Here is a 25,903-nt window from a genome sequence, read left to right as displayed (position 1 = left end):
CCCTGTCTGATTCCCCCACACGCTCCAAAGGTACATCGTCCTTTATGTGCCTCTGGAAATGGCCCCCCAGAAATATTAAAAAGTAGTTTGCCATATGCACCAGCAATTCCATTACTAGGTAGATATCCAGAGAATTAAAAAAAGAAAGAAAACACCCTTTATTCTGAAATGATACATGCACAACTTTATTTCTTTCAGGCAAGATAGGAGCTAGAGTGATAGCACAGCAGGGAGGGCATTTGCCTTGCACACAACCAATGTGGGTTTAATCCCCAGCATCTCCTATGGTCCTCCCAGCACCACCAGGAGTAATTCCTGAATGCAGAGCCAGGAATAACCCCTGAGCATCGCCGAGTGTAACCCAAAAAGGAAAAAAAAAAAGCAAGATATAGAAACAACCTAATTGTACATATACATGAGTAAATAAAGAAAAATGCAGATATATGTAAGTACATAGCACTCAGTCATAAAATCTGAATTCTTGACTCTGCAACAACATAGAAGTAAAGGAAGTCATGCTAAGTGAAGTTAGTCAGAAAAAGAAAGACAAATATTGGTGATATCACTTATGTAGGAAATAGAGAAACAAGGAAAGGGAACAGAGAAAAGGAAAGAAAACCAAACCTGCTAACTTGGAGCATAGAGCTGAGGTTACTACAGGGTAAGGGAGGAGAGAGAGGGGCCAAGGGAGGGCCAGTGCAATTGAGTGAACTAATGTTGTTAACACAAAAAAAATGTTCATACACTGGATCAGAAAACAGTAAGAACATGGGGTTAAGGAATTACCCACTCTAAGTTTGAAGGTATAGGCAGAAATATGTTTCTAGATAGAAATACAGACCTTTCTTAATATAAAATAAACCACCCAACCCACCAGAAGATGTATCATATAAATTACCTTTAGTTGTTAGTTTAGCTGTAAAGTACAAATTTAGTTTTCATATTGAAAATAGAATCATACCGTATGAAAAATACATTTTAGAAGCTAAAATCAGTTGAGGGGAACCAGGAAAAATAGAATTGGGAGGAAAGAGAGCTGAAGGGGAGGGGAGACTGCCATTGCATTGACAGTAGGGGCAGCATTACGATCTCATCCTTTCTTAACAAAAGAGAAAAAAGATTTATGTACAGATGTATGTATACATTTTTCTTCTAATGTGTGTTGAAAGGGCCCAGAAGCTAAGATACTTTTGTAAGCAGTGAGCACAGTTGACTTACTGGTTTCTAAATGCCGTTTCTCCTTTAAAATTAGTGTTAAAAATTAGAACCTTGGGGCTGGAGTGATAGCACAGCGGGTAGGGCGTTTGCCTTGCATGCGGCCAACCCGGGTTCGAATCCCAGCATCCCATAGGGTCCCCTGAGCACCTCCAGAGGTGATTCCTGAGTGCATGAGCCAGGAGTGACCCCTGTGCATTGCCGGGTGTGACCCAAAAAAGAAAAAAATAATTAGAAGCTTGCTGAAAGTGTGTGTGGGGTGAAGGGAGTTAGGATAGAGAAAGGACCTGTGTGACAGTAATAGTTGGAAATGATCACTTTGAACAGGAACTGTGTGTTGAAAATTGGTAAAAGGATACACCTGATAACCTTTCCGTCTGTATTGCAAATCAACCCTAGGGGTGGGAGGAGGGAGGGATGGAGAGAGAGAGAATAGAAAAGTGCCTGCCATGGTGGGGAGGGTGGCAGGAGGGAAAATGGGGATACTGGTGATGGGAAATGTGCACTGGTGAAGGAGCAGGTGTTGGAACATTATATGACTGAAACCCAATCATGAACACTTTGTAACTGTATTTCACTGTGATTCAATTAAAAAATACTTTTTAAAAAGTTAATAAAAAATTAATGTTCCTTGGAGAAGATAGCTAGAGCTATCTTCCAATATAGATCACAGTATAGATCACAAACCCATATTACTTTGTGCTGCAAAGCAAGGAGCTACTTACAGAATAGAAGTGATAATTTTGAAAGCACATAGAAACTGGTTTGAAAAGATCCCTACCAGGATGGAAGAGAGAACCAAAAAAACAAAAGTAAAGGTCCCCACTGGCCAATTGGGAACAATTTCAGCATTGGAATTAAAATAGAAGGGGTTGGAGAAAGGATAATAAAGTAATCAGTACTATTAGCATTATCAGTCTGACAATGTAACTCTTCACTTATAAATTAGGATTAAGATTGACATTTACATCTGTGGTGTTTCTGCCCAAAATAAACTCTTTAATTAAAAATCAATGATAGTAGGGCTGGAGTGATAGCACAGCAGGTAGGGCGTTTGCCTTGCACGCAGCCAGCCCGGGTTCGAATCCCAGCATCCCATATGGTCCCCTGCGCACCGCCAGGGGTAATTCCTGAGTGCAGAGCCAGGAGTGACCCCTGTGCATGCTGGGTGTGACCCCAAAAGCAAAAAAAAAAAAATGATAGTTCCAAATAAAGATACTATATCCAAAATAACTATCTTATACTCCTGAAGAAATTCAAGCTTATGAAAAAGCAAAGCAAACAACTTAATTTTAATAGTTCAAGAAGAACTTTTGCGTGTGTGCATGCAGTAGAGATAATGAAAAATTGAGAGAAAGAATAAAGCAAATGAACAGCACATAAAAATGAGTGTACTTAGGCAGAGATGCTTCAGCGCCTGCTCAGGCTGAGTCTCATCCAGGGCACCTTGGAGGGAGGTGGGTGAGCCCACTACTGATCCAAACAGAGCCCTAGCAGCCAAAAACCTCCAGACTCCAATCCCTGTCGTGCTCATGCCCGACTCCTCTGGCTTCGGACAAGCCTCATCTAAGAAGTGACTCTTGAAAAACTCACATACGTGGATTTTGTGGCAGAAATCTCCCGACTCTCAAGGAGTCTAGGAGCAGCTACCTCCCCTCACCTCCCTGTGCATCTGGGATCCTAGCAGCTACGCCTGTGAACTGCCTCTGGCACTATGTAAGCTCATTAACCAGCCATGATTAGGAGACTCATAAATCTTGAAAGAGATCAACAAACTGCAGAGCAGCCTCAGGACCCCAAAGTCACCATTCAGTTAAAAACTCCAGCTATATGCATCACACCATTAAATTTTTAGAATTCCTGGAGTGTGTAGCCACATTTGTGACTGTGTAACATCTCAGACTACACCATTGACATACTAGGAGTAGCACACCACATTAGATGGAATGTAGACAATAACCAGTCTCTAGTAATAGTCACAAAAGGCTTAACCTGTAACAACATGTTTTACAAGGACTCTAGGCTCCAGAGTGAGATAACAATCTTAACACACTTTCTTCTAAGGAGGTCCTTTTTGGGGGGGGGAGGGTCGCACCTGGCTATGCACAGGGATTACTCCTGGCTGTGCACTCAGGAACCACCCCTGGCGGTGCTCGGGACCATATGGGATGCTGGGATTCAAAACCGGGTCGGCCGTGTGCAAGGCAACCACCCTACCCGCTGTGCTATCACTCCAGCCCCGTAAGGAAGTCCTTTTGATCATTTGTAGCAAATTATTTTTACAAGTAATATAAAATCAATCATTTAGGACCTGCTATTGGGGTAGACTTGGGTGGTGGTTGGGAAAATTGGAAATAATGGTGGCAGGAAGGTGCAATGGTGGTGGGATTGGTATTGGAATATTGAATGTAATAAATAATCATGAACAACTTCATAAAAATTTAAAAATTAGCGTGCCTTGACTGAGGGCATTATTTCTTTGTACTGTTCTTATGACAGTAAGTATGAAATTTGCTGGTACTGTTTGTAAATAAATGGCTTAAACACCACGGAATTGGGGGGAGATTTTTGACTATTTGGAAAATTCCTTCTCCAACTTCTCTGCAGATGTAAAAGTTTTAGTAAGATACATGCATAATGTTTTCAGCAGCAGAATCACAGGAAGTAGACTCCCAATTAAGAAACATCCTTGCAGGGCTGGAGTGATAGCACAGCAGGTAGGGCGTTTGCCTTGCATGCAGCCGACCCGGGTTCGATTCCCAGCATCCCATATGGTTCCCTGAGCACCACCAGGGGTAATTCCTGACTGCAGAGCCAGGAGTAACTACTGTGCATCGCCGGATGTGACCCAAAAAAACAAACAAACAAAAAAAAATGAAATACCCATGGGGACCAAAGGTAGACCAGAAATTAAGTCACTTCCCTTGCACATGGCAGACCTGGGTTTGATCCCTGGCACCTGGCACCCGGTATGCATCCCTGGAAATCAGGTGTAATTCCTGAGCACAAGTTTAGGTAAATCCTTAGCACAACTAAGTGTGGCAAGAAATGGGGAAGGACGTTTTATTTAAATTTTTTTTTTTCTTTTTTAGCTTTTTGGGTCACACCTGACGATGCACAGGGTGCATCCTAGCTCTGCACTCAGGAGTTACTCTTGGCGGTGCTCATGAGGACTATATGGGATTCTGGGAATCAAACCCGGGTCCGCCTCGGGCAAGGCAAACGCCCTACCCGCTGTGCTATCACTCCAGCCCCGGTTTTATTTAAATTTTTTATGGTTTATTTATTATTTATTTATTTATTTTTAAGTTGTGGGTTCCCACCCAGCAATGCTCGGGGATTATTCCTGGCTCTGCACTCAGGAAGTTACTCCTGGCAGCGCTCAGAGGAGCATATGGAATGCCGGGGATCAAACCTGGGTTGGCTGCATGCAAGGCAGGCATCCTAAACCACTGTACTCTCTCCAAGCCCTTTACATGATTTTCTTTCCTTTCTTAAAATTTCACCTTCACCTTAGGGTAGAATGAAAATTGGTCCTTTTTTTTGGTTCTGTTTCTAAGTTTTAAGTTGAATTTGTTCACCATCTAGTATTTCTGTAGGAAATTCAGCAAAAATTAATTTTGAAAAGTGAAATAATAAATTTTCTCAATACTTCTCTTTTCTCAATACTTCTCAATAAATACTTCTCTTTTTGATTGTTTATGGGTTACACTTGGATATGGTCAGCATTTTCTCCTGGCTCTGCACTTGGTGATTATTCCTGGCAGTGTTCAAAGGACCATATAGGATGTTTGGGATCAGACCCAGAAATGCTAGGGAAATGCCCTTCCCACCGTACTGTTGTTCCAGTGCCCACAAGTACTTCTAAATATTCTCCACATTCTGTTTCTGCCTTATTTACTTACCTTAGTTACTTCACATATTACCACGAAATACAGCTGGTTCTCAAATAATTCATTCATTTCAACTTTGATAAGAGAATAAGAAACCCCTAGCTCTATCATAAAATCAGTAGGCTTGCTTAACATTGTAGCTATTAAAAACTTATTTCAAAAACAACTACTTAAATGAGGACTTAGTGTATAATGAAGTTTTTACTGTTTAAATACTTTGTTTTGTAATTGAGTGCATTGGAATCATCTGTGGTTCTGGTTAGGCCTTGCAGATGCAGGTAGTACCCAGGCACCCCAGCAGTGTTGTAGGGGCAGCCTTCAGGGTTGTGTCTGGCAAGGCCTGGGATTATGTGATGCCCAGAATGGAACCTGGGGGATGTGCATGTTGTATCCCTCCTAAATGCATTTGTGTATTTATTAATTTGTTTGCATTTCTCAAATTGTGTGATTTCTTTGAAATGCAATCTATTTAGTCTTGTTATTTTTTATAGTAGTTAAATTAAAATTAGATAACATCTTCTTATCCAGTTAAGATATAATGACATACGTGGGATCTGATGCATTTTTAGTGCCCAAAGGCTGAACAAAAATGACAATTTGCTGTTAGTCCTTCAATATCGTCTCACATGGAGTGATTGTATGAAACAAGGATGCAGTATTTAATCATAAATTAGCTCTCTCCAGTGGAATATCTTAAACATGCACACTTTTATGGGGAACTTGTCCACAGAAGCTACAATATTAGATCAACATGAAGTACAATGTTTTGCAATAATTGTACTGTAAAAGGACGTAGATGATAACACATTGTTTTATGTGGCACCAATAAAGAAACAATCTAGAAACTCAAATGTAGCACTGTTATAGAACTTTTGTTAAAATTTTTCTATGAAGCGCGGATGTTTCATTTTATTAAATAACTTTCGGCATTTTTTTAAAAAAAGATGAGTCACTTTTATGGTGATTTTTTAATATTACTAAATTTTCAGTATAAGTTCTATCAGTGGACATCTGTAGCAAAATCTTAGTCTTGGGTATATATGTTTAATTGATATTAATATATTTTACATAGTCTTTTTCCTACAGTTCTGTTGTTTTTTCTAGTTTGTAGTTTTCAGTGTCTTTGGGTCTTTTTCTGTATTTGAAAACCATTTACATAGTTTATAAACAGCATTGTTGTTTTGTGGTGCCTGAGATGAAAACTCAGAACCTCGTATGTGTAAGACAAGTGCTGTACCTCGAAGGTATGTGTTAGTGGACATGTGTTGTTTATTGTTTCGGTGACACACCTACCTTTGCTCAGGGCTTATTCCTGGCTCTGTGCTCATAACTCATTTCTTATTTTAAAAAATACTAATTCTTTCCTTTAATTTAAAAATTTTTAATTGTGAATGTGTCATAGACAAAATATTTACCACATGCAAATGTATCCACACCATAGCCAAAAAAAGTTAAACTATATCAATACTTTGAAGTTATTTGTATTTTTTCCCCCTTTTTTTTTTATGGAACTATATTTTTAAAGGGGTATAAACCCTAGCTTATTTATTTATTTTTTTTTTTTTGGTTACTCCTGGCTCATACACTCAGGAATTACTCCTGGCGGTGCTCTGGGGACCATATGGGATGCTGGGATTTGAACCTGGGTCGGCCGCATGAAATACAAACGCCCTACCCGCTGTACTATTGTTCCAGCCCTACCTTTTTTTTTTTTTTTGAAGTGTTACTCCATATTTGTCTATTAAATGCATCGCTGTATCACTGTCATTCCAGTTGTTCATTGATTTACTCAATCAGACACCAGTAATGACTCCATTCGTCCCAGCCATGAGATTTTAGCAGCCTCTTCTTACTCGTCTTTCCTAACGAATGAGACCTGTTACTGTTACTGTTTTTGGCATATGCTATGGGGAGCTTGCCAAGCTCTGCCTTGCATGAAATACATACCTAGATTATTGTTTGCTTATGGCTTCTTTTTCTTTTTGGGTCACATCTGCGATGCTCAGGGTTTATTCCTGGCTCTGCACTCAGGAATTAACTCCTGGTGGTGCTCGGGGGGACCCTATGGGATGCCAAGGATGGAACGCTGGTCGGCCTCGTGCAAAAGCCCTCGCCGCTGTACTGTTATCCAGCCTCAATACCTACCTTTTCAATGGTGCGACCTTTTCTGTTCTTTTTGCTCCAGTGAGAAGCAAAAGCTTCTGGGCCTGTTGGGGACAGGCTGGGGAAGCCTGACTGTGTGTTGCAATGAACCAGTTCTCCTGGTTGGGAATCGAACCCGGGTCGACTTCGTGAAAGGTACCTGATAGTACCTGCTGTACCATCGCCCCAAACCCTGTTTATGGCTGTTTTAAGTGGAATTCTGAAATTGAAAAAATTTTGTTAGTGGCCATTAGTATTGATTCATGTTGCTTTATTAATTTTCACTGCCACATAATATTGTATTAATTCATACTATTGCTTATGAATATTTGAGTTATTTGCACTTTTTTCCCTAGGACATATCCCCAAGTATAATTGCTATGTGACAGCTTATTCTTTTACTTTACTGCCTATTTACATATTAGTACTTTTACTTCTCTGTAGTGATTTAGGAAATTATGATTTCATTTTCATTTTATTCCCAGCTCTTAAAACCTGACAAACATTTAAGAACATACTTCCCCTGGTGCTTTGAACTTGAAACAGCCGCGGGATACCGGGGCAGTCCCCGCCGGGGCCGGTGCTCAGCTCGGCCGGGTTTCGGCCTGGGTGCCCATGCCTCTGCACAGCCGGTGGATGTGGAACGAGCGGGAACCAGAGACAATTTAGGATTTGGGGTTCCAGCAAGTGCTTGCACCCATGTATGGAGACTGTGAACTAAGCTTTTGCTACATGCTGGTCCAGGAAGGGAAATGATTCATTTTCAAACTTAAATCTCCACGGACTTAATTACTATAATACAGAAATTGTAAACATTTTATCTCTTCATTCTCATCAGTGGAAAACTTATTATCAAATATTTCCTTGTTAAAAGAGCTGTATTCTTGGGGGATAAATTCCAACAAAAATAGTGAGTATGTTTTGAAACTCTAACAACAGTAGTGAGTTGTGTGTTGAAATCTGGATTGTAATCAAGGTAAAGAGAAAAGGAAGTGAAATTATCACTCACGCACGGGGGGAGGTTGGGGGGTGAGGGGTGGGATGTATAATTTTTTTTGTTTTTGCTTTTGTTTTTGTTTTGTTTTTGTTTTTATTGGTGGTGGAATATGGGCACTGGTGAAGGGTTGGGTGTTTGAGCATTGTATAACGGAGATATAAACCTGAGAACTTTGTAACTTTCCACTTGGTGATTCAATAAAATAAATTAAAAAAATAATAATAAATAGTAAAAAAAAAAAAGAACATACTTCCCCTAATATTAACTGTGAAAATTAACCCATTTAATTCACTTTTTCTGTATTAGTAATACACAGACCGGTTTATAAATTTTTCTTTCTTCTACTTTCTTTTTTTGCATAGGACAGTTAGAACTTCACATTCGGAGTACCATTTTCAAGTTATTTTAGTAATTTCGTAGCTTTCAGCTCTTTTTTTTGTAATTACTATTGATACATTCTTTTTTAGGTTACTTATGACTGAGAATAATACCTGAATCATCTATGCTCTTCATCAGTCATTTTTTAATCATTCCTTAATTTTGATTTATTTTTGTTTTGCTTTGTGGGTTTCGGTGTGGTTGTGGGGGCACACCTGGCTATGTTTAGGGCAAAATTAATTTTGAAGAGAAGTCATATCCTGGTTCAATCATTCTGTATACCTTTTTTTTTTTTTTCTCTTTGGGACACACCTGGCAATGAACAGGGGTTACTCCTGGCTCTGTACTCAGGAATTATTCCTGGCAGTGCTCAAGGGACCATATGGGATGCTGGAAATCAAACCTGGGTCGGCTGTGTGCAAGGCAAATGCCCTGACCACTGTGCTATTGCTTCAGCCCTTCGTATACCTTTTAAAAGTGGCTCTGGATATATTTAACTTTGAGTCATACTTAGACTACTATCAAGATTCATTTGAATAGGGGCTGGAGTGATAGCACAGCGGGTAGGGCGTTTGCCTTGCACGCGGCCGACCCGGGTTCAAATCCCAGCATCCCATATGGTCCCCTGAGCACCTCCAGGGGTGATTCCTGAGTGCATGAGCCAGGAGTGACCCCTGTGCATTGCTGGGTGTGACCCAAAAAGCAAAAAAAAAAAAAAAAGATTCATTTGAATAACTTAATAACTTATTTTTTGCCTACTGGCCTTGATTCCCAGCTTCAAGAACTTTATTTGATATACACATATTTCATTTTTTAAACAAAAATTTTAATTGAATCATTGAATTACAAACTTACAAAATATTCATGATTGGGTTTTAGGTATTAATTGATGTTCTAACATCAATTCCTTCACCAGTTTCCATTTCTCTCCACCAGTGTCCCCAGTTTTTCTTTTTTCTGTCCCCCCACCTTCTTTAGGCACTGTTACTGATAGGATATCAGCACCCAGTCCCGCTCCAGAGTGACCATTCCCTCTAGCATTGTCCTAGTGGTCCCTTCCCTGACCTGTCCCACTCAGGCACAGATAGACAGTGGCAAGCTTTCTACTAAGGACCACTTTTTCTGCTCTTCACATTTAAACTATGCAAACTTGTTTGTATTTTTTATTTCTGATTATCACTTTTGTTAGATTTATTCTATATTTAGTCTTTTTTTTTTTTAATTGTTATCTCAGGTGAAGGTTGGGTCACTCCCATAATTGCTCCTGCTTACTCCTAATTCTGTACTCAGGGTTGTTCCAGGCTTTACTGGTGGGATCTATATCAAACTGCACTTGGCTGCATGGGAGGCAAATGCCTTAATCTCTGTTATGTTTCTGGCCCTTTTTCTAGATTTCTTTTGACATGGTAATTTTTAAAAAGGATTTGGCTTTTGTAGATAAGTGCTTAGTTACCCCAATGTTCTTTAAGTCATTGTAAATAGCTTTCACTTCCTAGATCCTATTATTATGCTAACCATCACATTCTACTCACCTTAATTTTTTTTAGGGGGGCCACACCCAGCAATGCACAGGGGTTACTCCTGGCTCTGCACTCAGGAATTACTCCTGCTGGTGCTCAGGGGACCATATGGGATGCTGGGAAATTAACCAGGTTCGGCCCTGTGTAAGGCAAATGTCCTACCAGCTGTGCTATTGCTCCGGCCCCTCTATTCACCTTTGAAACTCCAAATTTTAACTTGCCTTTTTTCTTTTTAATGTTTTCTAACTCACCTTTTCTTTCTTTTATCACCTCTCCTTTAAATTATTTAAAATAACTTCTCTGCTGTATGCTGGTTTTTTATATTTACCTTCTTCCTCTAAGTTTGTGACCTGTATCATTGAATATACCATGATATAAATTAATGTCAAGCTGAAGAAAAAGAAGATACAGCTTTTCCTACCTGAGTCTGTTTTCTAAATGTTGAAAAAGTGAACTTCATTTTCTTTGCTTGCATGATGTTGTATTTACTGCTATCTGGATTTCTTTGTTTACCAATCTCAAATATGTAGTGTAGGTAAATTATTGTTTTATATAACAGTTCAGAGTGTTGTCATTAATTTTGAAATGAAAGAAGTGTGCTTAGTTGAATGTGTGAATCTTGTGAATGTGTGTCAGTGTGTAAGTTCAAGCTCTTGATAAAGAATTGAGAGGGACAACACAGGAGATCATAATTAGGTGCCAGAAACGTCAAAAAGAACTAAACCCAGCCAGTGTTGGCCAGAGGGTGGGGATGTGGGGAACTTCTATTCACTGCAGGAGGGAATGTCTACTGTTTTGGAAGGTAGTCTGGTCATTCCTCAACCAGGTATTGAGCTTTCATGGGACCCAGCAATTCCACTCCTTGGAATATACCTAGGGGCCGAAAGGACAATCTAGAAAAGATATCTGCACCCCTGTGTTCATTGCAATGCTGTTCACAATTGTCAAAATCTGGAAACAACCCGTGTGCCTAAGAACAGATGACTGGGTAAAGAAACTATGGTACACACAGGATGCAATACTACTCATGCCAGTAATTCAAAGAAAGATAGTCATGAAATTTGCTGCTATATGTACGGATCTCAAGAGTATCGTGTTGAGTTGGAGAGGGACAGATACAGAATGACCCTCTCTCGTGGGGTATAAAGGAACTTAGTAAGGGACTCACCAGGCCTCGGAGGCATAGAAACAAAGAACTTGCGCCACTGAGGCGTGTCAGGTGCAGGGGAGCTGGTACCTCTGCTCTCCAGGCAGGCTGAGGGGAACTGGGGACATTGGTGGAGGGAAGTGGACTCTGGCGAAGAGACGGGTGTTGAAACTTTGTAACACTGAAACTTAATGAATAATTTTGTAACCACTGATTATTATTTTTTTTTTAATTTATAAGAGTTAGGTGCGAGAATTCTAGTTGAACTAGGACAGGTTCCGTCTCAATTGGAATTACTTACGGATGATACTGAGAACATGTAGTAGCCTTCAAGTCAGGGAAATAAAGATTTCAAAAATCTTAATTAGTGCAGACCATAAATTTCTGTGGATTGGAGTTTTATAATGATTATGGGGAAAAGTTAGAACTTGCAGAGGGATCAGAAGTTACATATATTTGAATAGTGTGAAAATCTGAATTATTGATGCTATTTGTTAAAGGGGAGGCATTACTTTGTAGTTATCAATACACAATTATACTTCTTGACTATGTAATACTTGAGTTTTCATTCATCAACTCATGTTGCTTATGTTACTCTTTGAATGTTCTAGAAGGGAAGATACCTGTTTATAGTTTTAACTAGTAAGTTTTCTTTCCCAGCTATAGTAAGAGACATTTAAAATCTATTCCTTGAATTTTGAGTAACATTTTTAACTGTTCAAAATAATTTAGTATAATATTTGGTTTAAAAATCCGTATTTCATTGTTATATTGATCATTTTGTCTTTTTTCTTCCTGTTTTGGGGCTTACACAGTGATGCTCAGGGCCTACACCACGCTCTGCACTCGGTAGTCTCTCTGGGATGCTGGAACTCAGACTCAGTGTGGTGGCATGCACGTCCTAGGCTCTGCCAGCCATACTTCTCTCTAGCTCCTGTTACTTTGATTATTTTAATAAGTAATTTTTTGATGCATGTTGTTTCTCTTAACTGTTTTTTTTTTTAAGTGTTTTGTGAGTTCAGTCATTTGTGAAAGACCATGCATTCTAAAATGCCCCTATTAGTACTACTGCTTTGGTGATTTAATTTGATGTAAAAACATTTTCCTTATTCTTTTTCTAATTGTGCTCCTTTCAGTGGACTGGAGCGATAGCACATCGGGTAGGGCATTTGCCTTGCACTCAGCCAACCCGGGTTCACTTCTTCGTCTCTCTTGGAGAGCCCAGTAAGCTACCAAGAGTGTCCCACCCGCACGGCAGAGCCTGGCAAGCTCCCCGTGGCTTATTCAATATGCCAAAAACAGTAACAACAAGTCTCACAATGGAGACATTACTGGTGCCTGTTCGAGCAAATTGATGAACAACGGGAAGACAGTGCAGTGCTGCAGTGCTCCTTTCAGTATTGTTCCTTTTGTGAGGACCCTGTCCTACCTGTTGACTCCCTGTTCTTGTGTCATGGCCCTTGGTTTGTGCAGTTTTCACCTGTGATTTCCTTGACTGTCCTTGCAGCCCACAGTTGGCCCCTGGAGAAACACTGATACAGATAGTGTCCCATTTACAGAAGCAGTTACATTATTTTTGTTTATGTTTAAAATTATATATGGTCCTCATTCTATAATAACTTTATTAGAAATGGGGAAAAAAGACATTGATATATTTATAGTTCTATCCATGGTGAGTTTATCCTGAAGAGAGACTCTTTTTAGCCATCCTCTCATTATGTGTTTTTTGTTTGGTATTTCGTACTGGTAGGGGGGCCTTGGGTGAGTCCTGAAGTACTCAGAGCTTCCTCCTGGCTCCATGCTTACTCCTGCCTCACTCCTGTGTGGTCCTGGGATCAAACCTGGAGAAGCCGATGGGAGGCAGGCACTGGACTGGCTTCCATCCTCTGTTTCATGTTTTCAGGCCTGTACATTCTGTCAGTTGTGTAAAAGTGTCTGCAGTCGCTGGCTCTTCTCTGTGTTCTGGAGCTCTATGTGTGCATGCATTTCCATTTTTCCTACCTTTAAAGTTTTTTTAAACTAAATCATGAATCACAAGTTATTTGTGATTGGGTTTGAGGTGTAGACTGCATCAGCGCCATTCAGTCCCTTCCTGAGTGGCCGTTTCCCTCCACCAGTCTGCCCTTCCAACTCCCCAAACCCGCCCCCAACCCCAGTTTCCACTTTTCTTTTATTTCTTACAAGTTTTGATGCTGAAAACAAGATTACACTTACCAAATCATTTAGATGTTTATTGTTTTCTTCTTATATTATTTCAGATAGTCTAGAAAAGGCAGGTAACTGTAGCAGTTCCAAAATATTTACTGGGCAAGAGAGATCATTCAAGAGTTAGAACTCTAAACTTGCATCTAGCTGACTTCAGTTCAAATCCTAGACGTGGCTTTTGGTCCCCTTAGCATCTTTGGGTATGGCCCCAAAATTGAACCAAAATAGAAGTTACTAATGTATTTATTAACAGACTGGATTAGGAGGTTCACATTGCTCTAAAAATGAGCACTTTTAGAACTTTCTTAGGATAAATCGCATTGTATTAACATTTTTTGTGTGAAATATTAACAAGTTACAGTTTCAGTGTTGTGTTTATTAAATATTAGGCCACTGTTTCCCAATTTTACATTCTTACTCTGGAAACCTCTTTGGTGATGGATTTGGAAGTTTAATTCAGTTACTGTTTAGAAGAAAGATCAAACCCAGAGGAAGTAATACTGTGGGAAAATATTACTTCGGAATGGGAACTTTGTGCTATTGCTGTCTTTTTTTTTTTTTTTTTTTTTGTCTTTTTGCACAGGAGTTATTCCTGGCTCTGCACTCAGGAATTACTCCTGGCGGTGCTCAGGGGACCATATGGCCGAGTGCAAGGCAAATGCCCTACCCGCTGTGCTATTGCTCCAGTCCCCGTTGCTGTTTAAAAGGAACATATTGATTGTATGTTTTCATGAGAAAAATATACTTGCAAATACACAGATTAAGCTTATTGGTCATTGGATGAAAATGAAAAAATCAAAACATTTAAAAGTAAGAACAGGGGCCGGAGCGATAGCACAGCGGGTAGGGCGTTTGCCTTGCATGCGGCCGACCCGGGTTCGATCCCCGGCATCCCATATGGTCCCCCAAGCACTGCCAGGAGTAATTCCTGAGTGCAAAGCCAGGAGTAACCAACCCCTGAGCATCGCTGAGTGTGACGCAAAAAGCAAAAAAAAAAAAAAAAGAAAAGAAAAAAGTAAGAACAGTGAAATATATAGCTTAAAACACACTTCAATTTTGAGATATCGGTAGGGTCAGATACCATAAAACTTTTTTTAAAAATTAGGTAGTATTGTGTATATTGACACAATTTGCTCTAAAATAAATTACAAAAGTAAAAATGTGCATGGAAAATAAATAAACTGAAATGCACATGAGCCTATGGCTATTTCTGGTGAATGGTAGTAAAGGCCAGAGTTTGAATATCTCAAATTTCTCTCAGTTTTTATTGCAGACATATATAGCACTGTAGCACTGTCATCCTGTTGTTCATCAGTTTGCTCAAGCGGGCACCAGTAATGTCTCCATTATGAGACTTGTTGCTACTGTTTTTGGCATATCAAATATGCCACGGATAGCTTGTCAGGCTCTGCCATGCGGGCAAGATACTCTCGGTAGCTTGCTGGGCTCTCCGAGAGGGACGGAGGAATTGAACCTGGGTCGGCCACATGCAAGGCAAATGCCTTACCCGCTGTGCTATCGCTCCAGCCCATCACAAACATATATAGTGTTTTTATTTATTTATCTGTTTTTGCTTTTTGGGTCACACCTGGTGATGCACAAGGGTTACTCCTGGCCCTGAACTCAGAAATTACCCCTGTTGGTGCTGAGGGGACCATGCAAGGATGCTGGGAATTGAACCCAGGTCAGCTGCGTTCAAGGCAAACCTACCCACTGTGCTATCGCTCCAGCCCCTATAGTGTTTTTAAATCAGTAAAGTATTGGTCTTCAGAAGTGGGTGTTCTTCATCTTAATTACCATACTGTACTATTTCTTATGATGTTTTTATGAAAATATATAAAAACTTTTGTGACCATTGCATTGACTTACCTGTATTACTGTTTCTGAAATGACCATTTTACTACACAAAGAAGTTTGTGGTATCTTTTCAAAAATAAGTTATCAAATTTAATACCTCTAAAAGCAGAAAACTGATATGGTAAGTTTTTTTTTTTTTTAAAGACATAAAATTTTAAAAGTCTCTGCTGTGCTATTTTTCTATTTCAGTTACCTAGAAAAGTACGAGAAAGTTCATCATTTTGGTGAGGATGATGATGAGGTACCACCAGGCAATCCAAAGCCACAGCTTCCTATTGGTGCAATTCCATCTTCCTACAATTACCAGCAACACAGTGTATCAGGTAAATATCATTGGAAGTTATTAGGGCACACCTCCACAGTTTTGAATTAAGGAAATACAATCCAATGAAATGATCTCTTACTTTGCTCATGAAAGCACTTTAACACCTGAGAAAAATGAAACTTTTTAAAAAATGAAGACCTGCATTGAATTCTATCACGATACTTTCTATTATAAGCCTGCTTCTTAAGAATTTTAGTTGTTGTAATTTTCAGTTACAAATACCTATACTTTGAAATAGTTTCTTACTGCTTTGGTTGATGATCCACATTATCAGTCAGTCTGTATTAGGGAAGCCAAAAAATATTTGCATTTTACTCTTCGTTTTGCAGTTCATGAAATATCCAAAATTCTTTGAGCATTTCTGATCTCTACTGTTTTGCAATGTTAAGTGGGAATAATATTTTTTAAATTTAGGTCAAGGATTATAGAGGAATCTATGTCAGAAATACAGCAGGATGCAAATTGGAGGGAATCTAGTTCAGGTCAATAAAGAGGTACTTGAGAGTGCGGGGGATAGCCCAACTTGTAGAGAAGGTGGGTAGATGATCCCTGATTTTCATCCCTGGCATCCCATCCTTCCACCCACCTTACACTCCTACTCTTTTCACCCAGCAGCATTAAGTGTAAATCAGTGTGTCCCGACAGTAGGATGTGGTCCCTCCTGCATGGGTGGGAGGTGGGGTGGGGAGCAGAGGTCCTTGAGACAGACCAGGTAGAAGGGACAGTGCTTTAGTCGCTCCAGTGGTGGGAAATATGACTGGGAAAGGTCTGAAGAAATAGACATCTATCTTTTTCTTCAGGGTGGAGGGTGTGGGTGGGATCCAAGACAGCCTGGGTGCTTAGCACCTCTTCCAGGCTCTGCACTCAGAGGTCATTTCTGGGGGTGCTCGGAGACAATATAGGAATGCTGGGGTTTGTTGGGCGCATGACAGGCAACTTACCTGCTTTACTAGTTCTCCAGTGCCTCGAAGATATTTTATTTGGTTTGGTTTGGGGGCCATATCCATTGGTGCTCAAAGTTTACTCCTTGCTCTGTGCTCAGGGATAACTCCTGGCATTGCTCAGGAGACGATATGAAGTGCTTCGGGTAAATCTGAGTTGGCCACATCCATCAAGGGCATTTTTAAAATTTAACAAGTATCTAGTTTTTATTCTTTATTGACAATAATGTCAATTTTTAATAAGTAATGCATGAATTAAGCTCTCATGTATGCCAGTATCACTTTTTTCTTTTTCCTGTATTTCTCAGTTTCTTTCATGTCAAGTTACTCTCCCCACTTCTTTCCCAAGAAAGTTATCACTAGTGAAATAGAATAAATATCTTTGATCTTCATCTGACACTTTCATATAATTGGGGATTAGATAAGAGGGTGTAAATGCAAACCAAATGAATGAGTTCTTAGTACCCCAGGGACTAAGGAGAACTTGTTAAGTCACCATCAGATCTTGTAAATAGTATAAACTTACAACATAAGACTTGTTATGCTTCCTATTTATGAAAAGACTCGTGACTGCTGTGTAACAAGCATGTTTGTTCAGTAACAAGAAGTAACAGGTTATTTCTACATTGAATGAGTGATGTGGCTTATAATCAAACCCCTCCCCCCCATTTTTTGTAAACAGGACAAAAACCTTAATTAAAAAGTGTTTTTGGGGCCGGAGCGATAGCACAGCGGGTAGGGCGTTTGCCTTGCATGCGGCCGACCCAGGTTCGATCCCCGGCATCCCATATGGTCCCCCAAGCACTGCCAGGAGTAATTCCTGAGTGCAGAGCCAGGAGTAACCCCTGAGCATCGCTGGGTGTGACCCAAAAAGCAAAAAAAAAAAATAAAATAAAAAAAAAAATAAAAAGTGTTTTTAATTAAAATGTAATATACTAATGAAATGTTTTAGTGTATATTGAATTGTTAAATACAAGGCAATACTGACAAATGACAACACCCTGAAATAAAAGGAAAAAGTAAAATTTTAGAATTAGCTGAGATCTTGGTGGTCATATAGTTCATGAATACCCACACACAGTTGGCTTACTGTCTCCTATTCAGAACAAAAACTTCCTTCGTGTTCCCCTGACAATGTGTCTTCTCTAAGGGAGCTACAGAAAGCGGGTCTCCCTCCCCTGCCCCTCTTACAGTTGCACCCGAGACTTCCGACACGCCTCTTGGAGCACTGTTAATCAATTTGGGAAGCACTAAACTTGACTTTCTTTTGGGATGAGGTTGGAGGGGTTAAGCCATACGCAGCATTGTTTAAGGTCTCTTCCAGCTCTGTGATCAAGAGTGATCATGGTACAGTGACAAGGGGCCTGGGTGTGGTACTAGGGGTTTAAATTCAGGTTGATTGCTTACTTCTTTGCTATCTTACCTGATGATGAAAATTTGATACATGTGGTACAAAAAAAGGAAGCACTTTACCCATTTGCACCTGTGGTATTTGAATTTGGAAGTGTTAATCATGGACAACTTTGTCACTTTATCTCACTGTAAAGTAATAATTTTTTTTAAATTTGAAAGTGTTAAACTGCAGAGAATTTTGTATTACTTGTTGTAATTGAGAAAGATTTTCTTTCAAATATTCCATTTTATAACATACTTAGACTGCTAGTATCAGTAGAAAGAATATATTATAGAATGTATGTACTGCGTATAGAACGGCACTCCAGAGACAGTTTCCCTTTCATCTGAACTGAAAACAAAGACAGGATGTGCCTCAGATTGTCAGATGTGACATATTTGTATAAATTTAAGTCACACGTTGAAACTACGTTGTTTTTTTTGTTTTGTTTTGTTTTTGTTTTTGGGTCACACCCGGCAATGCACAGGGGTTACTCCTGGCTGGCTCTTCACTCAGGAATTACCCCTGGCGGAGCTCAGGGGACCATATGGGATGCTGGGATTAGAACCCGGGTCGGCCGCGTGCAAGGCAAACGCCCTACCCGCTGTGCTATCACTCCAGCCCCCACTTTTTTTTTTTTTTCGAAAATACGTTTTTGATTTCATTCTAATTATAAAATTGTACCTGTTCGATCATCTCCAGGGAGAAAGGAAAGATACTAACATCTTGTAAATATCTGCATTATTTTAGGAATCTTAACTAAGCCTAATGTAAAGTACTTTCCATGATCATTTATTTCTAATTGAAGATAATTTTGACAAAATTATTTGAATGGGGATGCATTGAATTGACTCTGGTGGAATTCTTCAATAGAAAATATGATAATTCTAAGACATTTTGAAAGTACATAAAAAATATGAACAGTTTTGAATGTAGTTCCTGAATGTTTTTCCATTCAGTCTGCCTGAATGCTCTTTGCAATCTATTGCTGAGATTTATCTTAACTTTTTCTCCAGGTAGTTATGTTCTACATGAAAAATTTTCTGTTTATCAAAATTATAAAAAGCTGGCTGATATAAAGGTTTTATGGGAAGTTTAAATTTGTCTTAAATCTTGCTTCTTCTTGATTGAATTTATTTACTCTTTATTTCAAAAATGTACTTCTGTCTTCTTCTGTCTTAGAACATACTCGATGTAGGCCTAAATTATTCCAGTTAGGAGTCATTGTTTATAAAACTGATATTTTCTTTTATGTTTTTTCATTAGTGGCTTTTAACCATTTTTTTTCCCACTTGCACAGTGTCACCAGTTCACAGAATGGCAGTTTTAAATACTGGTTTTTATAGCAGATTATTTTTCAATAAGCATCTCTCTCCTTTTTTTTTTTTTTCTTTTTGGGTCACACCCAGCGATGGACAGGGATTACTCCTGGCTCTGCACTCAGGAATTACCCCTGGCGGTGCTCAGGGAACTATATGGGATGCTGGCAATCGAACCCGGGTTGGCCGAGTGCAAGACAAACGCCCTACCCGCTGTGCTATTGCTCCGGCCCCTCCCCTTTAAATTTTTGAAGAGTTTTAAGTTTTTTTAGAGAAAGTCTTTCCTTGGGTTACAATAGGTTATAACTTTTTTTTTTTAGGACACAAAAGCATGAACCATAAAGGTACGTACACATGTATTAAACTTAGTCAAAATGAAAATTTCTGCTCTCTGAGGACACTAAAGAAAATGAAAGACCAGGGGCTGGACTGATAGTACTGCAGGTAAGGCAATTTGCCTTACGCACAGCAGGCCCTGGTTCTATTCCTGGCATTTCATCTGGTCCCTGAGCACCAGCAGGAGTGATTCCTAATGGTGAGCCAGAAGTGCCCCTCAGCACCGTCAGAGCTGGTCCCAAAGCTAAAAAATTTTAAAAGCGGATACTATCTGAGGAAATATTTGCAAATAAAATATTAAATAAGTTAACGTCCTGTCATGTTAATGTTTATAGTGCTTGATAAGTACTTGTCAAATATGTCACAATAAATATGATCAAGTAAAGTAAGCTTTGTGTGAAAAACATAGAGCTTTCAAAGAACCCTGGATCTCTGGCTTATATATAGTGTATAAGAATAAGACTTTTATCTTGGGTCAGAAAATCGGTATTGCGGCGAGGGTACTTGCCTTGCTTGCAGCCACCCAGGTTCAATGCCCAGCACCTCATGATTTTCTGAGCACAAAACCAGGAGTAAGTCCTGAGTACTGCCAGGTGTGGCCAAGAAACAAAATAATATTTTATCTTTTAAAAATATAAGCATAGGGAGGTGGGGGGAAGGGGGGAGGTATATCATGATTCTTGGTGGTGGAATATGTGCACTGGTGAAGGGATGGGTGTTTGAACATTGTATAACTGAGACTTTAACCTGAACGCTTTGTAACTTTCCACATGGTGAATTAACAAAAGAATTTAAATATATATATATATATATATAAGCATAAAAATATAAGCATAAAGTTGGGTTATTTTTACCTAGTGATGCAATTATATTTTGGAAATGATAGCTAAAGGATATATGTATTTTTTTTGCATTTTAAAACTATTTAAAGTATAGTTTTAACAACTGTAGCATTGTTGTTACTGTTTTTGGCATATTGAATATGCCATGGGTAGCTTGCCAGGGTCTCCGAGAGGGATGGAGGAAGGCAAATGCCCTACTTTCTGTGCTATCGCTCCAGCCCATTTAAAGAATGTACTTTTAAATTAAGACAGAAAGTTGAACTCTCCAAATTTCTTTTTTTTATATCTACTTAGTTTATGTTATAAAAAAAAAAGTAAGTTTCAGTCTTATGTTCAAAAAAGATGTTAACCATAATTTTTTGTGTACTCAATTTACTCAAGGTGTTTTCATTTTTATCTTCGTTAGATTATCTGCGTCAAAGTTATGGGCTATCCATGGATTTCAATTCGCCAAATGATTATAATAAATTGGTGCTTTCACTGCTGTCTGGACTCCCAAATGAAGTGGATTTTGCAATTAATGTATGCACTCTCCTGTCAAATGAAAGCAAACACGTCATGCAACTTGAAAAAGATCCTAAAATCATCACTTTATTACTTGCTAATGCTGGGGTGTTTGATGACAGTAAGTTTTAAGTTGAACATATTGTTTGATCATTTTAAATATGTATTAAAGCATTCTTTAAGATTTTTAATGAGAAAAATTCTTTCTGTTAACATCACATAATGTATATGCTTTTATTATGTTTAATATATTCTTTGAGATATTTTTTTTTTAATCTCAAACACATGGAATGCTAATTAATCCCAGGAGAACTCTTAAAATAAAATCATGGGGTTTCTTCGGAGTAACATATGGGTAACTTGTTTTTAGAAGAGTGTTAGAGGACTTTGATAGAGAAAACAAAAAACTTGAAAAATATTGTGTAAACTAAATATCCGTTAGTGTGTAACGATAGTTGTTAACCAATCAGTTTAAGGGTGTACAGTTGAAATTTTGGTACTTGAATATGAAAAGTAATATTTATTAAGTAATTTGTATTCTACTTGGTATATGCAAGTTTTTACAAATCAGATTATTTTCTGTGAAGTTATATTTTATTAAGTCTGCTTTATTTTTTCTTTTTGGTTTTTTCGGTCACACCCACCCAATGTTGCACAGGGGTTACTCCTGGCTCTGCAGTCAGGAATTACTCCTGTGGTGCTCAGGGAACCATATAGGATGCTGGGGATCAAATCCGGGTTGGTCACGTGCAGAGCAAATGCCCTACTCACTGTACTATTGCTCCAGCTGAAGTCCAGGTTTTCTTAACATGACCAAATTATTTGATTCTTTAGTATTAGTTTTGTAGGAATTTGCAAGATATATTCTTAAATCTTTCCTGCTCATAATTTTTATTTTTAAAATATTTTAATTAGCTGAATACTATCAGTATAATTTTTTTCTTCTTAACCTTCCTCTATCCTAATTTAACTTCTTTCATCATTAGTGTATCCCATTAAAGGAGAAAGTATGTTAGTATATATTGAACGTATCATAATCTCACAGTAGGCATAGTGTAAAAATTTCTTAAAATAGTCCCATGTCAAATTTTGTCTTTATATTAGGAATATTTGCAAATGAGTATTCTTTTCTGTGATTTGATTGGAGTTAAATAGTGTACAGTTTTTGGGATTATTATTTAATTAGAATTCCTTAAATTTTTATAGTTTCCTATTTTGTGTGAGTACATTTTGTAATTGGCTTAAGCAAGCGAAAGTGAAGATTACATTACCATGCCTGAAACTGTTGCTGGCTACACAGGACTTCTCCTCATGTGTAACTTTGAATATCTAAATTTGGTGACTATCAGAGAATAATCTGATAGTGATGGTTGCTAAGAATAATTGATTTAATCTACAGATTTATTTCTTTAAATTGTCTTTTTTATTATCTTTAAAGTAAAATTGTTTGTATTTCTCACTTAACTTCTTGGGATTAGTTGTCCACTAGTCAGTCAGAGATTACTGGTAAAGTGAAAGCTGTTAAAAAAATCTACTTTTAAAGAATTGTTTGTGATTTTGTCATTAGTTTTTTTTTAAAGACTGTTTTAAAGATCTAGAACCTAATAAAGTGACTTGAACATCTGTGTTTCTCCGCCGTTCTCCTCCACTCTACCCTTCTTTCCTCCCTCGCATTCTGCTTGTCTTCCTGCCTGTGTCTTTCCTCTTCTCCATACCCTGTTCATTGCCCTCTCTCTGCCTCCTCTTAGATTTCAAAATTTCATACCAACTTAAACTGGGTACATCAGAATACTCTTCATAGCAAGAGTTTCTCAACAGAACAGTGCTCTTCAGTGATAAATGCTCAGAGCCCATTTAAAGCGGAGTGGAATGCTCCCCAGCACCAGCCCTCCCTGCAGTGTTGGAGGGCATGAGTGTCCATGCTGCCAAACTGCCCGTGCTGTAGTTCAGTGCTCACAGTTTGGACCTAGGCCAGCACAGTGCAGGCCTGTGCTCTTCCCGAGCTGCTCGTCAGGGAGCCTCCACTGGTTTATTGGCTTGGCTTAAGGTCACGCCTGTTCAAGCTCATTCAGGAGGACAACCCGGAAAAAATTAGTAAATACGATGGCTCTGCATCTCACCCACATGTTTTTGTGTGTCTTAATTTTTTGATTTGTTCCTTGAAAGATATCTCACAGCATTTAATATAAAAGGGGGCTTTAATTCTTTCTCATGTTTTATAAACTTTAACATGAAATTTTTAGAATGGATATTCTCAAACCAGAGTGATTTTTTTTTTGAAGTCTTATAGTCATTGATTAAGGACGGATTACAACATACAAGCAATCTTTCTAATTTCTTGTGCACTGAAGCACGATGTTCTTTAGACCAAATTTCTCTGACTTAATGTCTGTTCTGTAAGCACTTCTATCTAAAGACCAGATTATCAAACGGTTATTTAAACAGTAATTTAGCTTGACACTAGCATGGAATGCTTCAAGTGTGGTGATTCTGTATGTATTTCATCTGAGGAGGCTTGTGAGGAAAGGTTTTGGTTTTCTGAGTATTTCTATTGAAAAATAATTATAAGTGCATTTTTCTAAAGTATGGAATGTTTCTACATTTTTGTTTTTAAAAAGTAATGAAATTTCATGTGATTTAGAAGTTTGATTTTTTTCATTTACATTTTTATCCAATATTCTTTGCCCAATGAAGTTCTTCTTGTAAGGCTTTTTCGAACAAACAAAACCTGTGGCCCGGAGAAATGGCACGTTCGTTGGAGCGTTTGCCTTCCGTTCAGCCAAGCTGGGTTCATCCCCAGCCTCTCACAGGCCCTGGAGCCCACCAGGGTGATTGTTGAGTGCAGGTTCAGGAGTGATGCACCACCCAGTGTGACACAGGAACAAGTTAAAAAATTCACCGTATGTCCCCTGGATGGCACCTGAGTTTAATTTTTCTCATTAAGTGCTCTTTATATGTATATTTGATATTTTTATAAATATTTTTGTAGGTCATTATAGTTAATTTGCTTTTTGAGAACTTTACATTCTTTATATATTGTCTTCTATGATCTTTATCAATATTAAAGTTTGTTGATTATATAAATTTGTTAGACTATTTTTATTCCCCTTTTTGATGAAAATTCTACCTATATTTAAAGACATAAGACTTAAGGTTTATATCCCTTTTTTATACTTATCATAGCATATTCAGAGGCTTACTTTTGCTTTTTTTTAAAAAAAAATCAGGGACTGGAGCGATAGCGCAGCGGGTAGGGCGTTTGCCTTGCACGTGGCTGACCTGGGTTTGAACCTCAGCATCCCATATGGTCCCCAAGCACCACCAGGAGTAATTCCTGAGTGCATGTGCCAGGAGTGACCCCTGTGCATTACCAGGTGTGACCCAAAAAGTTAAAAAAAAAAAAACATGAAATTTCGACTTTACAGTTTTCTTTTTGCTTTCTTAAAGCAGTGGATTTTTTATATAGTTTATCTAATAGCTGATAAAAGCCATGACCTAATTCTTTTGGGGGGGGAAATCATAGCTTAGACATTTATATCCTGTTGCTTTATTTTCTCCATACTGACAATACGAGCCAGTGTCACCCCACTGCTCACAAGGAAAGTGAAATCCAACATGTTACTGTATGTTTTAACTTTTGTAGTAAGGTCAGGTTTTTATTAAGAAGAAGCTTTTGAAATGGATCATTTGATCAAGGAATACAAATGAGCTGTGGGGCTAAGAATATGCCTTAAAGGAGATATCCTTTGTGAGAATTATTTTCAATGGATTTCTTGTCCTATTGTATTGAAATGTGAATTACATAATTGTTATGAAAATTTTAAATTAAAATAATTTGGCAGTGTAAAACTATCAGTTTGACGTCATTATTTTTTCTTTGTTACAGGTGAAAGTTAAGACAGGGAAACTATTATTCTGTTTTTTCCTTTGTTGTCTGTTTTTCAGTTTGAAGAGATAAGAATTTCCCATAAGTTAGATAAATTATATAATTTGTCGAGAAATTTTCGTGATTTTTTTTTCTCATTTACTACAGAATGATTTTTATTAAGCAAGATATTTTAAAATGCATTTTCACTGTTTTTCCAAGCCTATCTGTTAGGGAACTAAGAGATTTTACTAAATATACTATTTATCTTTTAGCCTTAGGATCATTTTCTACTGTATTTGGAGAAGAATGGAAGGAGAAGACTGATAGAGATTTTGTTAAGGTAATTGACATAAATTAAAATATTGGTCCATTAAATTACACATAGCCAAGGACCAAGGGTTAGTGATCAAAGGTCTGTGATCAGTTTTATAAACATTGAACTACCTGTACTTTTCTCTTTTGCATAATTTCTAAAGATACCTATTTTAAAATTGTGACTGAGTTCATTAAATATCTTTCATTATACTTTGGCTTCTAAGAATGATATGATAAATCTGTAACAAAAGCAAAAAGTTCAACTAGGCATTCTGAGAATGGGCTTCAGGAAGTTTTAATTTTATGTACTCTCTGAAATTATAATGTTTGGATGTGATGAGGAATCAGACTTTCATAAAAATCCTCAAAGGTATATGTGAATCTACAAAGATTCATAGCTGTTGATCTGGAGGAAAGTTTTTGGAATAAGTTTCAGAAACATTAACTTGTGAATTTCTAGTAGGAAGTTGCAGAAAATGTCAAACAGTTTAATTTATATTTGTAAAATTTTATGGTTTTGGGGCCACAACTGGCAGTTCTCAGGGGTTGCTCCTGACTTATACTCAGAAATCACACCTGGCAGTGCTCAAAGATAACTCCTGACTCTTCACTCAGAAATTACTGCTGGCAGTGCTCAGGGGACCATATGGGATGCCAGGATTGAATCTCGGTCGGCCTTCTGCAAGGCCAACACCCTACCCTCTGT

The 25,903-nt window shown here is 38.3% G+C and overlaps 1 protein-coding gene across 1 annotated transcript in view; it reads left to right on the top strand.

The window, feature by feature from the left end:
• Positions 1-25,903, top strand: part of ARID2 (AT-rich interaction domain 2) — a 164,441-nt gene that overhangs the window by 87,534 nt on the left and 51,004 nt on the right. Inside the window, exons 4-6 of the mRNA XM_055141422.1 lie at positions 15,544-15,677; positions 20,917-21,135; positions 25,155-25,222. Of these exons, the coding sequence (XP_054997397.1) occupies positions 15,544-15,677; positions 20,917-21,135; positions 25,155-25,222 (421 nt within the window). The remainder of the gene's footprint in view (positions 1-15,543; positions 15,678-20,916; positions 21,136-25,154; positions 25,223-25,903) is intronic.

This window comes from Sorex araneus, chromosome 6 (genome assembly GCF_027595985.1).
Source record: "Sorex araneus isolate mSorAra2 chromosome 6, mSorAra2.pri, whole genome shotgun sequence".
Taxonomy (NCBI): Eukaryota; Metazoa; Chordata; class Mammalia; order Eulipotyphla; family Soricidae; genus Sorex; species Sorex araneus.
Note: the sequence above shows the minus strand (reverse complement) of the source record. Positions and strands in the feature narration are given on the sequence as shown.